This window comes from Apteryx mantelli, chromosome 32, assembly GCF_036417845.1.
Source record: "Apteryx mantelli isolate bAptMan1 chromosome 32, bAptMan1.hap1, whole genome shotgun sequence".
Lineage (NCBI taxonomy): Eukaryota > Metazoa > Chordata > Aves > Apterygiformes > Apterygidae > Apteryx > Apteryx mantelli.
In genome coordinates this window covers 1,696,095-1,708,247 of record NC_090009.1, presented here as the reverse complement: position 1 = coordinate 1,708,247, position 12,153 = coordinate 1,696,095, and the positions used below count along the sequence as shown (strand labels likewise).

General features: G+C 65.9%; 1 protein-coding gene across 1 annotated transcript; it reads left to right on the top strand.

Moving 5' to 3' along the window:
* The first annotated feature begins 835 nt into the window (after positions 1-835).
* LOC136994705 (steroid 21-hydroxylase-like) lies at positions 836-11,747 on the top strand. The gene is made up of 10 exons (XM_067313657.1): positions 836-1,118; positions 3,294-3,383; positions 4,407-4,558; positions 6,036-6,131; positions 6,675-6,782; positions 7,184-7,270; positions 7,633-7,812; positions 9,287-9,426; positions 9,927-10,030; positions 11,507-11,747. Exons 1-10 carry the CDS (start codon positions 836-838, stop codon positions 11,740-11,742), a joined length of 1,476 nt encoding a protein of 491 aa, XP_067169758.1. The 3' UTR covers positions 11,743-11,747.
* Positions 11,748-12,153: the final 406 nt, after the last annotated feature.

Genomic DNA, 12,153 nt, shown 5'->3' with positions numbered 1-12,153 from the left:
AAAATTGGCTGATTCCCCCCAAACTTCTGCAGTAAAGAGCTCGCTAGACGGGTGTCTCTGCACCTCTGGGGCTTCGATGGGGGTGTTTGACCCCAAACTGCTGGAATTCACCCCAAAATAGGCCCTTGTGCTGAAAACATCCATCTCCAAAAAATGCACGGCCCCAAGAATTGGCCGATTCCCCCAAAACTTCTGCAATAAAGGTGTCACCCGATGGGTGTCTTTGTCTCCCTGGGGCTTTGTGGGGGGTGTTTGACCCCAAACTGCTGGAATTTGCCCCAAAATAGGCCCTTGCACTGAAAACGTCCATCTCGAAAAAAATGCATGGCCCCAAAAATCGACTGATTCCCCCCAGACTGCTGCAATAAAGGTGTCGCCTGATCAAGGTCTCTGCGGCTTCGTGGGGGGCCGTTTGACGCAAAACGGCCAGAATTTGCCCCAAAATAAGCCCTTGCACCAAAAACACTCCTTAAAAAAAACCCAAATAAACAAACTAACCCATTTTCCCCCAAGTAATCAACCCCCCACCCTTCCGCAAGAAAGCTCTGCGGGGGGAGGGGGGGTGGACCCCCAAAACCACATAAATCCACCCCCCCAAAAAATCCCCCCCCACCAAAAAAAAGAAGAAAGGAAGCTAAATGCTCCAAATTATTATTATTAATAATAATAGTGATAATAAAGATAATGATGTTAATAATAATGATGATGATGATAATAATAATAATAAAGGAGCAAAAGGCCCCAAGTCCCGCCCCCTCCCCGCCCCCCCGGCAAAACCCCCCTCGAGGGAAGAAGCCGCCTCGAAACCGCTGCGTCCGGCCTCAACGCGGCGGCGATGCTGCCGCCGCTGCCGCCGCTGCCGCCGCTGCCGTCGCTGCCGCCGCTGCCGCTGCCGGCGCTGCTGGCGCTGGGGGCGCTGCTGGCGCTGGCGGCCTGGCGGCGGCTGCGGGGCCCCCCGAAGGGGGGGGGCCGGACCCCCCCGCGGGCTCTGCCGGGCCCCCCCGCGCTGCCGCTGCTCGGCGGCGCCCCCCACCTGCTGCACCCCGCTGCCCCCCGGCACCTGGGCGCCCTGGCGCGGCGCTACGGGCCGGCGCTGCGGCTGCGCCTCGGGGGGGGCGGTGAGTGCCGCGGGGGGGGGGACCCCAAATTTGGGGGGGAGGGGGAGGGAAGGCGAGGAGGGTGGGATTCCCCTGCGGGGCCCCCACGTCCTGCTCTGCTGCTCCGGAATGGCTGGGCCCCCCCCCCCAAATGCCTCCCTGCCCCCCCCCGCACCGGCTTCTGCACCCCTAAATCCCCCCCCTGCGCCCCTAAATGCCGCCCTGCACCTCCGCACCGGCTTCTGCACCCCCAAATCGCTTCCTGCACCCCTTCACCGGCTTCTGCACCCCAAATCCCCCCCCTGCACCCCCGGAATGGCTGGGACCCCCCCCCCGCACCCTTAAATGCCGCCCTGCCCCTTCGCACCAGCCCCTGCAACCCCAAATCCCTCCCTTCACCCCCAAACCGACCCCTGCACCCCCAAATCCCTCCCTGAACCCCCGAACCGGCTGGGAGCTCCCTGAACCCCCAGATGCCTCCCTGACCCCCCGCACCGGCTTCTGCACCCCTAAATCCCCCCCCCTGCGCCCCCGAACTGGCTGGGAGCCCCCTGCACCCCCAAAATGCCGCCCTGCACCCCCAGACCAGCTTCTGCACCCCCAAATCCCACTCTGCACCCCCGGAATGGCTGGGACCCCCCCACGCACCCCCAAATGCCTCCCTGCCCCCCCGCACCGGCTTCTGCATCCCCAAATCCTGCCCTGCACCCCCAAATGCTGCCCTGCACCTCTGCACCCCCGAATTGTTCCCTGCACGCCCGAACCAACTGGGACACTCCCTGCACCCCCAAATCCCTCCCTGCACCCCCAAATGCCTCCCTGCCCCCCCCGCAGGGGTCTCTGCACCCCTAAATCCCCTCCTGCACCCCCAGAATGGCTGGGACCCTCCCTGCACCCCCAAATGCTTCCCTGCACCCCCACACCCCCACATCCCACCCTGCGCCCCTGAAATGGCCGGACCCCCCCCCCCCGCACCCCCAAATCCCTCCCTGCACCCCAGAACCAGCTTGAAGCCCCCCTGCACCTCCAAATGCTTCCCTGCACCCCCAAACCGGCCCCTGCACCCCCAAATCCTGCCCTGCACCCCCAAAATCGGCTGGGACCCTCCCAAATCCTTCCCTACACCCTTAGACCGTCCCCTGCACCCCCAAATCCCTCCCTTCACCTCCAAACCGCCTGGGACCCTCCTGCACCCCCAAATCGCACCTGCACCCCCCAACCCATCTGGGATTTCCCCCCCCCCGGGGTTTTGCTCCCCCCCCCCGGGAGGGTTTGGGTTCCCCATGGATTTTGGGGTGCCCCGGTGGTTTGGGGGGGGGTTTGGGGACCCCCCCCCGGGGGGAGTTGGGGGGCTCCCCACGGATTTGGGGGCACCTCGAGGGGTTGGGGGAGGTGGGGACCCCCCCTGCGGGGTTATGAGGGGTTTGGGGGGGCTCCCCACGGATTTGGGGGCCCCTGGGGTGGGTGCGGGGTGCCAGCAGGCACTGGGGTGCCCCAGGGGTTTTGGGGGGGGGCTGGGGGCTTCCCCATGGATTTTGGGGGCCCGGGGGGGGTTTGGGGGCTCCCCACGGATTTTGGGCCCCCGCAGGGGGTTTGGGGGGGTGTTGGAGGCTCCCCACGGATTTTGGGCCCCCGCAGGGGGTTTGGGGGGGTGTTGGAGGCTCCCCACGGATTTTTGGGGCCCCTTGGGGGGGGTTGGGGGTTTTGGGGGCTCCCCACGGATTTTGGGGCCCCCCCGGGGGGGATTGAGGAGTTTGGGGGCTCCCCATGGATTTTGGGCCCCCGCAGGGAGTTTGGGGGGGTTTTGGGGACTCCCCATGGATTTTGGGGCCCACCTGGGGGGGTTGGGGGTTTGGGGGTCTCCCCACGGATTTTGGGGCCCACCTGGGGGGGGGTTGGGGGTTTTGGGGGCTCCCCATGGATTTTGGGGCCTCCCTGGGGGGGGTTTGGGGGTTTTGGGGGCTCCCCACGGATTTTGGGGCCCCCCTGGGAGGGGGTTGAGGAGTTTGGGGGCTCCCCACAGATTTTGGGCCCCCGCAGGGGGTTTGGGGGGGGTGTTGGAGGCTCCCCATGGATTTTGGGGCCCCCTGGGGGAGGTTAGGGGTTTTGGGGGCTCCCCATGGATTTTGGGGCCCCCTGGGGGGGGGTGGGGGGGTGCCAGCACGCATGGCCCCCTCTCTCCCCCCCCCCCCGCAGACGTGGTGGTGCTGAGCTCGGTGGAGACCATCCGTGAGGCCTTTGGGCGCCGCTGGGGCGCCTGCGCCGGGCGCCCCCCCAGCTACCTGGGTACGGGGGCGGGGGGGGGGGTATGGGGGGGGCTATGGGGGGCTATAGGTGTTATGGGGGGGCTGTGGGGGGCTGGGTGGGCTGTGGAGGACATGGGGGCCGGGGAGGGGGCTATGGGTGCTGGGGGGGCTATAGGGGTTATGGGGGTTGTGGGGGCTATGGGGGGGGGCTGTGGGGATTACAGGGGGGCTGAGGGGGCTATAGGGGCTATGGGGGTTGTGGGAGGGCTATGGGGGGGCTGTGGGTTTTTTTTTGGGGAAGCTGTGGGGGGCTGTGGGAGCTGTGGGGGCTGTAGGTGCTATGGGGGCTGTGGGTGCTATGGGGGCTGTGTGGGGCTGGGAGGCCTGGGGGGGGCTGTGGGTTATGGGGAGGCGATGGGAGCTATAGGGGTTATGGGGGCTATAGGGGTTATGGGAGGACTGTGGGGAGTATGGGGGGGCTATGGGGTGCTGTGGGGGCTACAGGTGCTTTAGGGGGCTATGGGGGGGGCTATGGGGCGCTGTGGGTGCTATAGAAGTTATGGGGGGGCCATGGGTGCTACGAGACTGGGGGGGGGCTATTGGGAGCTATAGGGGCCTATGCAGCTGGGGGCATATGGGGCTGGCTGAGGCCCTTTGGGGGGGGCCCTATGGGTCGGGGGGGGCCCTATGGGTCTGGGGGTGTCTATAGGCCTGGAGGGGGATACGAAGGGGAGCTATAGGATGGGGGGGGACCCCCAAGGGGCTGGGGGGGCCCTATGGGGCGGGGGGGGGGCCCTATGGGGTTGAAGGGTCCCCTAAGGGGCTGGGGGCCCCATAGGGGTTGAGGGGTCCCCTATAGGCCATGCGGGGTCCCTATGGGGCTGGGGAGTCCCTATGGGGCAGGGGGGGCCCCCCATGGAGTTGAAGGGTCCCCTATGGGGCTGGGGGGGGGGGTTCTGAGGGGCTGCGGGCCCCTATAGGGCCTGGGAAGGGGGGGGGGTCCCTATGGGGCCGGGGGGGCCGCGTGGGTCGGCGCACTCACGGGTGCCCCCCCACCCCGCAGCGGGGCTGGTGTCGCGGGGGGGGCAGGACCTGGCGCTGGGCGACGTCTCCCCGGGGTGGCGGCGGCAGCGTCGGGCCACCCGCGACGCCCTGGTGCGGGCCCAGCGGTGCCTCGACGCCATCCTCGAGCGGCAGGCCCAGGCCCTCTGCCAGGTGAGACACCCCCCCCCCCCCCGAAACGCCCCCGGTTGCCCCAAAATGCCAAGAAACGCCAAAAAAACGCCCACAAAACACCTCCAAATGTCAAAAACTGCCCCCAAACGCCTTCAAAACGCCCCAAAATGCCAAGAAACACCAAAAAAGCCCCCAAAACACCCCCAAATGCCAAAAAACACCCCCAAACACCCCCAAATGCCCCCAAAATGCCCCCAAATGCCAAGAAACGCCAAAAACGCCCCCAAAACACCCCCAAATGTCAAAAAATGCCCCCAAACACCCCCAAATTCCCCCAAATGCCAAGAAACGCCAAAAATCACCCCAAAATGCCAAAAAAAGGCTAAAATAGCCCCCAAAACACCAAAAGCGCCCCCAAACGCCCCCAAAGCACCCAAACCCCCAGAAACGCCCCCAAAATGCCAAAAAATGCCCCCAAACGCCCCCAAAATGCCCCAAAATGCCAAGAAACACCAAAAAATCACCCCAAAATGTCAAAAAGGTCCCCCCGAAACCCCCCAAAATGCCCCAAAAGGCCAAGAAATGCCCCAAATCACCCCAAAATGCCAAAAAAGGCTAAAAAAAGCCCCCAAAACACCAAAAGCGCCCCCAAAAGCCCCCAAAGCGCCAAAACCCCCAGAAACACCCCCAAAATGCCAAAAAAAAGCCTCCAAACGCCAAAAAACTCCACAAAAATGCCCCCAAGCTCCCCCCAATGCTCCCAAACACCCTCAGAATGCCTCAAAACACCCCCCGCCCCCAAAACGCCCTGGGACAACCCTGGAATGTCCCAAATCGCCCCCAAAATGACCCAAATGTCCTAAAATGCCCCCCAAACACCCCCCAAATGCCCCGGGAATACCCCCAGATGCCCCTGAATGCCCCCCTGAAATGCCCCCCCAAATGACCTAAAATGACTGAATTGTCCTAAAAATGCCCCAAAACACCCCTGGTCACCCCCAAATGTCTCCTAATTCCACAAAACGCCCCCAAATGCCCCAAAACACTCCGGACCACCCCAAAACACCCCCTAAGGCCCATGTAATGCTCCAAAACACGTCCCGGAAGAGCCCCAGAATGTCCCAAATAATCCAAAATGCTCTGAAATGCCCCCAAATCACCCCCAAATGGCTCCAAATCTCCACCCAGCGCCCTCAAGCGGCCCCAAATGTCCCCAATCCCCCCCCCTTGAAATGCCCCAAGGCATCCCGAAAACCACCCCAAAACTGCCCTGGGTTTTAGGGCAGAATAACCACAAAAGACCCCAAAACTCTTCAAATCACCCCGAAGTCTCCCGATGCCACCAAAGGCCTTGGAATCACCCCCCAAAACACCCCAAATCACCCCAAAATACCCCCAAACCACCCTGTGCCCACCCCAGGCACTCGGAATAACCCCAAACGACCCCAAACACCCCCAAACCACCCCACTGCCCTGAGGACCCAAAACTCCCCCGAATCTCCCCGAATTGCCCCAGGATTTCCGGCGCTACCGGGGGGCCCCCGTCGACGTGGCCGAGGATTTCGCCTTCCGCACCTGCAGCACCATCTGCAGCCTCATCTTCGGGCACCTGGTAGGGACCCAGGTGTCCGGGAGGGACCCAGGCGTCCGGAAGGGGCCCAGGTGTCCCAGGGACCCACATGTCCAGGGGGACCCCAGGCCTCCAGCGGGATCCAGGTGTCCAAGGGGCCCAGATGTCCAGGAGGAACCCAGTCATCCAGGAGGGGCCCAGGTGTCCAGGGGGACCTGGGTGTCCGGGAGGGGCCCAGGCGTCCAGGAGGGACCCAGGCATCCGGGAGGGACCCAGTCATCCAGGGGACCAAGGCACCCAGGGGGGACCCCAGGCATCCAAGGGGGAACCAGGTATCCAGGAGGGACCCAGGCATCCGGGGGGGGAGGGGGGAACCAGGTATCCAGGGTCAGCCAGGGGCCCAGGTGTCCGGGGAGGGACCCAGGTGTCTGGGGGGACCGAGGTGCCTGGAGAATCCCAGCATCCAGGAGGGTCCCAGGCATCTGGGCCCAGCCAGGGGACCCAGGTGTCCAGAGAGGGACCCAGGAGTCCGGGACTGCCTGTGGGTGCCCGGGGAAGGGGACCCAGGCGTCCGGGCCGCCGCAGATGCCCCCCGAGGCCGAGGTGCGAGACTTCACCCGCTGCATCATGGAGCTGCTGGAGCTGTGGGGCCGGGCCAGCGTGCGGGTGCTTGACCTGCTGCCCCCTCTGCGGGTGAGCCCTATGCCGGGGGGGGGGGTGGGGACGGGGGACCCAGGCATCCGGGGGGTGGGGGGGGACCCAGGTGTCTGGGGGGGGGGGGGGAAAGGGGACCCAGGCATCCAGGGAGGGTTAGGGGGGACCCAGGTGTTCGGGGAGGTCAGGAGAACCCAAGTGTCCAGGGTGGGTTGGGGGGGACCCAGGTGTCCAGGACAGTCCTGGGGATCCAGGGGACCCAAGTGTTCGGGGGGGGGGGGTCTGGGAGTTTGGGAAGGGGTTGGGGGGACCCAGGCCTCCAGGGGACCCAGGTATCCGGGGAGGTCTGGGAGTTTGGGAGGGGGTCGGGGGGGACCCAGGCCCCCAGGGGGCCCAGGTGTCCGGGGGGCCCAGGCATCCGGGCTGACGGGCGGCCGCAGGTGCTGCCCAACCCGACGCTGCGGGAGCTGCTGCGCCTCGTCGAGCGCCGCGACGCCTTTGTGCAGGCCCAGCTGCAGCGGCACGAGGTGGGGGCCCAGGCGTCCGGAGGGGGGGGGCAGGTGCCCAGGAGGGACCCAGGCGTCGGGGTGGGGGGGAACCAAGGTGTCCGGGGGGACCCAGACGTCCTGGGGGACCCATCCAGGAGGGACTCAGGTATCCAGGGGCCCAGGCATCCGGGAGGGACCCAGGTGTCCGGGAAGGGACCCAAGTGTCCAGGGGGACCCATATGGGAGGGACCCAGATGTCTGGGGGGGAGGCAGATGCCCAGGGGAGGGACCCAGGTGTCTGGGGGGGCCCAGGCATCCGGGGGAGGAACCCAAGTGTCCAGAAGGGGCCCAGGTATCTGGGGGAGGGGCCCAGGTGTCCGGTGGCTGAGACACCCTCGCAGGCAGCCGGCTGCCCCCCCGGCGGGGTGCTGGGCGAGCTCTGGCCGGACCCAGGCGTCCGGGGGGGGCCGCTGGGCCCCGACCGCCTCCACATGGCCCTCGTGGACCTGTTCATCGGTGGCACCGAGACCACGGCCGCCGCCCTGGGCTGGGCCATCGCCTTCTTGCTGCACCGCCCTGAGGTACATGCCATGCACACGCCAAGCACATGCATCCAACATGCCATGCACATGCCAAGGATACGCGTGTCCAGAGTCCCCCTGCGTGTCCCTGGTCCCCTTTCCTACCCTGGCCTTCCTGCTGCACCACCCCGAGGTGCACACCATGCACACGCCATGCACACGCATCCAACATGCCAGGCACATGCCACAGACATGCATCCAACATGCCACGCACACGCCAAGCACATGCATGCCCGAGCTCCCCCGTGTGTCCCGGGTCCCCTTCCCTGTCCCTCCCCTTCCTGCTGCACTGCCCCAAGGTACACACCATGCACGTGCATCCAGCATGCCATGCACATGCCAAGGACTCGCGTGTCTGAGGTCCCCCCCACGTGTCCCAGGTCCCCTTCCCCATCCCTTGTCTTCCTGCTGCACCGCCCTGAGGTGCATGCCATGCACACGCCAAGCACATGGCATGCATACAGCAAGTACACGCCATGCACATGGCATGCCCATGGCATGCACATGCCACACATATGCAACACGCCACGCACATGCCACGCACATGCATCCAACACACCAAGCACGTGCGTGGAGCCACGGGGGGTGCACACACATGACAGGCTGTGTGCGGGGGCTAGTGGGGTGGGCGAGTGGGTGCACACACGTGACAGGCTGTGCGCGGGGGCTGGTGGGGTGGGCGAGCAGGTGCATACACGTGACAAGGGCACGGGCGGGTGCTGGCGGTGCGGCATCCATACGGGACGTTGGCGTGTGCCACTCCCGTCGGCCTGTTGCACATGCGTGACAGCAGCACACGTGCATGCGGGAGGGGTTGGGGCGCAGCGTACACACGTGACATTAGCGCGTGTGTCACCATCAGCGGGACACAAGCATATGCAGCCGCCATTGGTGTGTTGCACACACGTGATGTCAGCGTGTGCATGTGCAGATGGTGGCAGGGTTGCGTGTCACCATTGCTGCATCGCACACGCATGATGTTGGCGTGTGCAGTTGCCATCGGTGCGTTGCGCCTGTGTGACGGTGGCACGTTCAGTCACCATTGGTGCATTGCACACACACGACATTGTCGCGGGCAGTCGCTGTCAGTACGTCGCACATGTGTGACGCTGGTGTGTGCAGTCGCCGTTGGTGCATTGCCCACACTCGACAGTGATGTGTGCAGTCACCACCACTGCATTGCACATGCACAACGTTAGCGTACGCAGTCGCCATCGGTGCATCGCACACGTGTGACAGTGGCGTGTGCAATTGCCATCAATGCACCACACATGCGTGACGCTGGCATGTGCAATCGCCATCGATGCACTGCACATGCTCAACGCCAGTGTGTGCAATCGCCGTCGATGCATTGCATGCATGCAACGTTGGTGCATGCAATCGCTGTCAGTGCACTGCACACGTGTGACACTGGTGCGTGCGATCGCTGTTGGCGCCCCGCACACGCGTGACGCTGGGGTGCCGCCGGGCACAGGTGGCGGCGGGGGTCCGGGCGCAGCTGGCCGAGGAGCCGGGCGGGCGCCGGGGGCTGCTGGGCGCCACCGTCAGCGAGACCCTCCGCCTGCGGCCCCCCGCGCCCCTGGCGCTGCCCCACCGTGCCTGCACCCACACCAGGTACTGCACCAGTATGCACCAGTATGGACTGGGGTGGGGGGGGTGCTGGCTCCCAGCCCTTCCCAGTCCAGCCCAGTAACCTGGGGACCAGTGGAGGCAGAGAGGAGGGTCCCCAGGGCCTCCCAGTGTATCCCAGTGCATCCCAGTCCCTTCCCAGTGCCCTCCCAGTGCCCCCAGTACATCCCAGTCCCTTCCCAGGGCATCCCAGTGCCCTCCCAGTGCCCCCCAGTACATCCCACTCCCTTCGCAGTCCCCTCCCAGTGCCTCCCAGTCCCCTTCCAGTACATCCCAGTCCCTTCCCAGTACCTCCCAGTGCCCTTCCAGTGCCCTCCCAGTGCATCCCACTCCTTTCCCAGTGCCATCCCAGTGCCTCCCAGTACATCCCAGTCTCCTCCCAGTTCCCCCAGTCCCCTTCCCAGTCCTCCCCAGTCCCCCCCAGTCCCCTCCCAATTCCCCCCAGTCCCCCCCAGTCTCTCCCAGCACCTCCCCGTGTCCCACAGCATCGCAGGGGTCCCGGTGCCCCGCAACTCCTTGCTCATCCCCAACCTCTTCGCCGCCCACCACGACCCCGACAAGTGGCACCGACCCGAGGACTTCCTTCCAGGTGCGCCGGATGCCTGAGGTCCCCCCCTGCCCCCCCCCAGCTGCCTGGGCCCCTCCCGAATGCCTGGGTCCCTCCCGGATGCCTGGGTCCCCTCCCAGACACTCAGGTCCCCTGAATCCCTTAGGGTCATTTCCTACCCAGATGCCTGGGTCCCTTGACTGCCCCCCCCCCCCTTGGGGTGGGTTCCTGCCCGGATTCCTGGGTCCCTGCCTGGACACCTGGGTCCCCTGATCCCCTTGGGGTCATTCCCTGCCCGGTCACCTGGGTCCCTTGACACCTTGGGGTGGGCTCCCTGTCTGGACACCTGGGTCCCCGCCCGGACACCTGGGTCCCTTGACACCTTGGGGTGGGCTCCCTGTCTGGACACCTGGGTCCCTTGACCCCCTTGGGCTGGGTCCTTGCCCGGATACCTGGGTCCCCTGATCCCCTTGGGGTCATTCCCTGCCCGGACACCTGGGTCCCTTGACACCTTGGGGTGGGTTCCCTGTCTGGACACCTGGGTCCCCGCCCGGACACCTGGGTCCCTTGACCCCCTTGGGCTGGGTCCTTGCCCAGACGCCTGGGTCCCCTGATCCCCTTGGGGTCATTCCCTGCCCGGTCACCTGGGTCCCTTGACACCTTGGGGTGGGCTCCCTGTCTGGACACCTGGGTCCCCACCCGGACACCTGGGTCCCTTGACACCTTGGGGTGGGCTCCCTGTCTGTACACCTGGGTCCCCACCCGGACACCTGGGTCCCTTGACACCTTGGGGTGGGCTCCCTGTCTGGACACCTGGGTCCCCACCCGGACACCTGGGTCCCTTGACACCTTGGGGTGGGTTCCCTGTCTGGACACCTGGGTCCCCGCCCGGACACCTGGGTCCCTTGACCCCCTTGGGCTGGGTCCTTGCCCGGACACCTGGGTCCCCTGATCCCCTTGGGGTCATTCCCTGCCCGGTCACCTGGGTCCCTTGACACCTTGGGGTGGGTTCCCTGTCTGGACACCTGGGTCCCCGCCCAGACACCTGGGTCCCTTGACACCTTGGGGTGGGTTCCCTGTCTGGACACCTGGGTCCCTTGAACCCTTGGGCTGGGTCCTTGCCCGGATACCTGGGTCCCCCGATCCCCTTGGGTTGGGTTCCCTGCCCGGACATCTGGGTTCCTCCCTGGGCACCTGGGTCCCTTTCCATATACCTGGGTCCCTGAATCCCTTGGTGTCATTCCCTGCCCAGACACCTGGATCCCTTGACACCTTGGGGTGGGTCGCAGCCTGGACACCTGGGTCCCCTGAACCCCTTGGGGTCATTCCCTGCCCGGACACCTGGATCCCTTGACACCTTGGGGTGGGTCCCAGCCTGGACACCTGGGTCCCCTGAACCCCTTGGGGTCGTTCCCTGCCCGGACACCTGGGTCCCTTGACCCCCTTGGGTTGGGTCATGGCCTGGATGCCTGGCTCCCTTCCCGGATGTCCTGGGTCCCTGACATCGCCCCCCCGCAGAGCGGTTCCTGGAGGAGGGGCCGGGGCGGGCGCTGGTGCCCTTCGGCTGCGGGGCCCGGGCCTGCCTGGGCGAGGGGCTGGCGCGGGCCGAGCTCCTGGTCTTCCTGGGCCACATCCTGCGCAACTTCCGCCTGGAGCCGCCGGCGCCCGGCGTCCTGCCCAGCCTGGAGGTCACGGCCGGCACCGTGCTGCGCTGTCCCCCCTTCCGCGTCCGCCTCATTGCCCTGGAGCCCTGAGCCCTGCCTGGACACCTGGGCCTGCTCAGATGCTTGGAACCACCCGGACACCTGGGCCCGCTCGGATGCTTGGAACCACCCGGACACCTGGGCCCACTGGGACGCCTGGGCCCGCTCGGCTGCCTGGGCCTGCCCAGACTCCTGGGACCACTCAGACACCTGGGCCCGCTCAGACACCTGGGACCTCTTGGTCTCCTGGGACCACCTGGACACCTGGGGCCGCCCAGACATCTGGGACCTCTTGGACACCTGGGACCTCTTGGACTCCTGGGACCACCCAAACACCTGGGCCCAGTCAGATGCCTGGGACCACCCGGACGCCTGGGACCTCCCAGACACCTGGGGGCGTCCAGACGTCTGGGAGTGCCCAGACACCCGGATGCCTGGGACCACCCAGCCACCGAGACACCT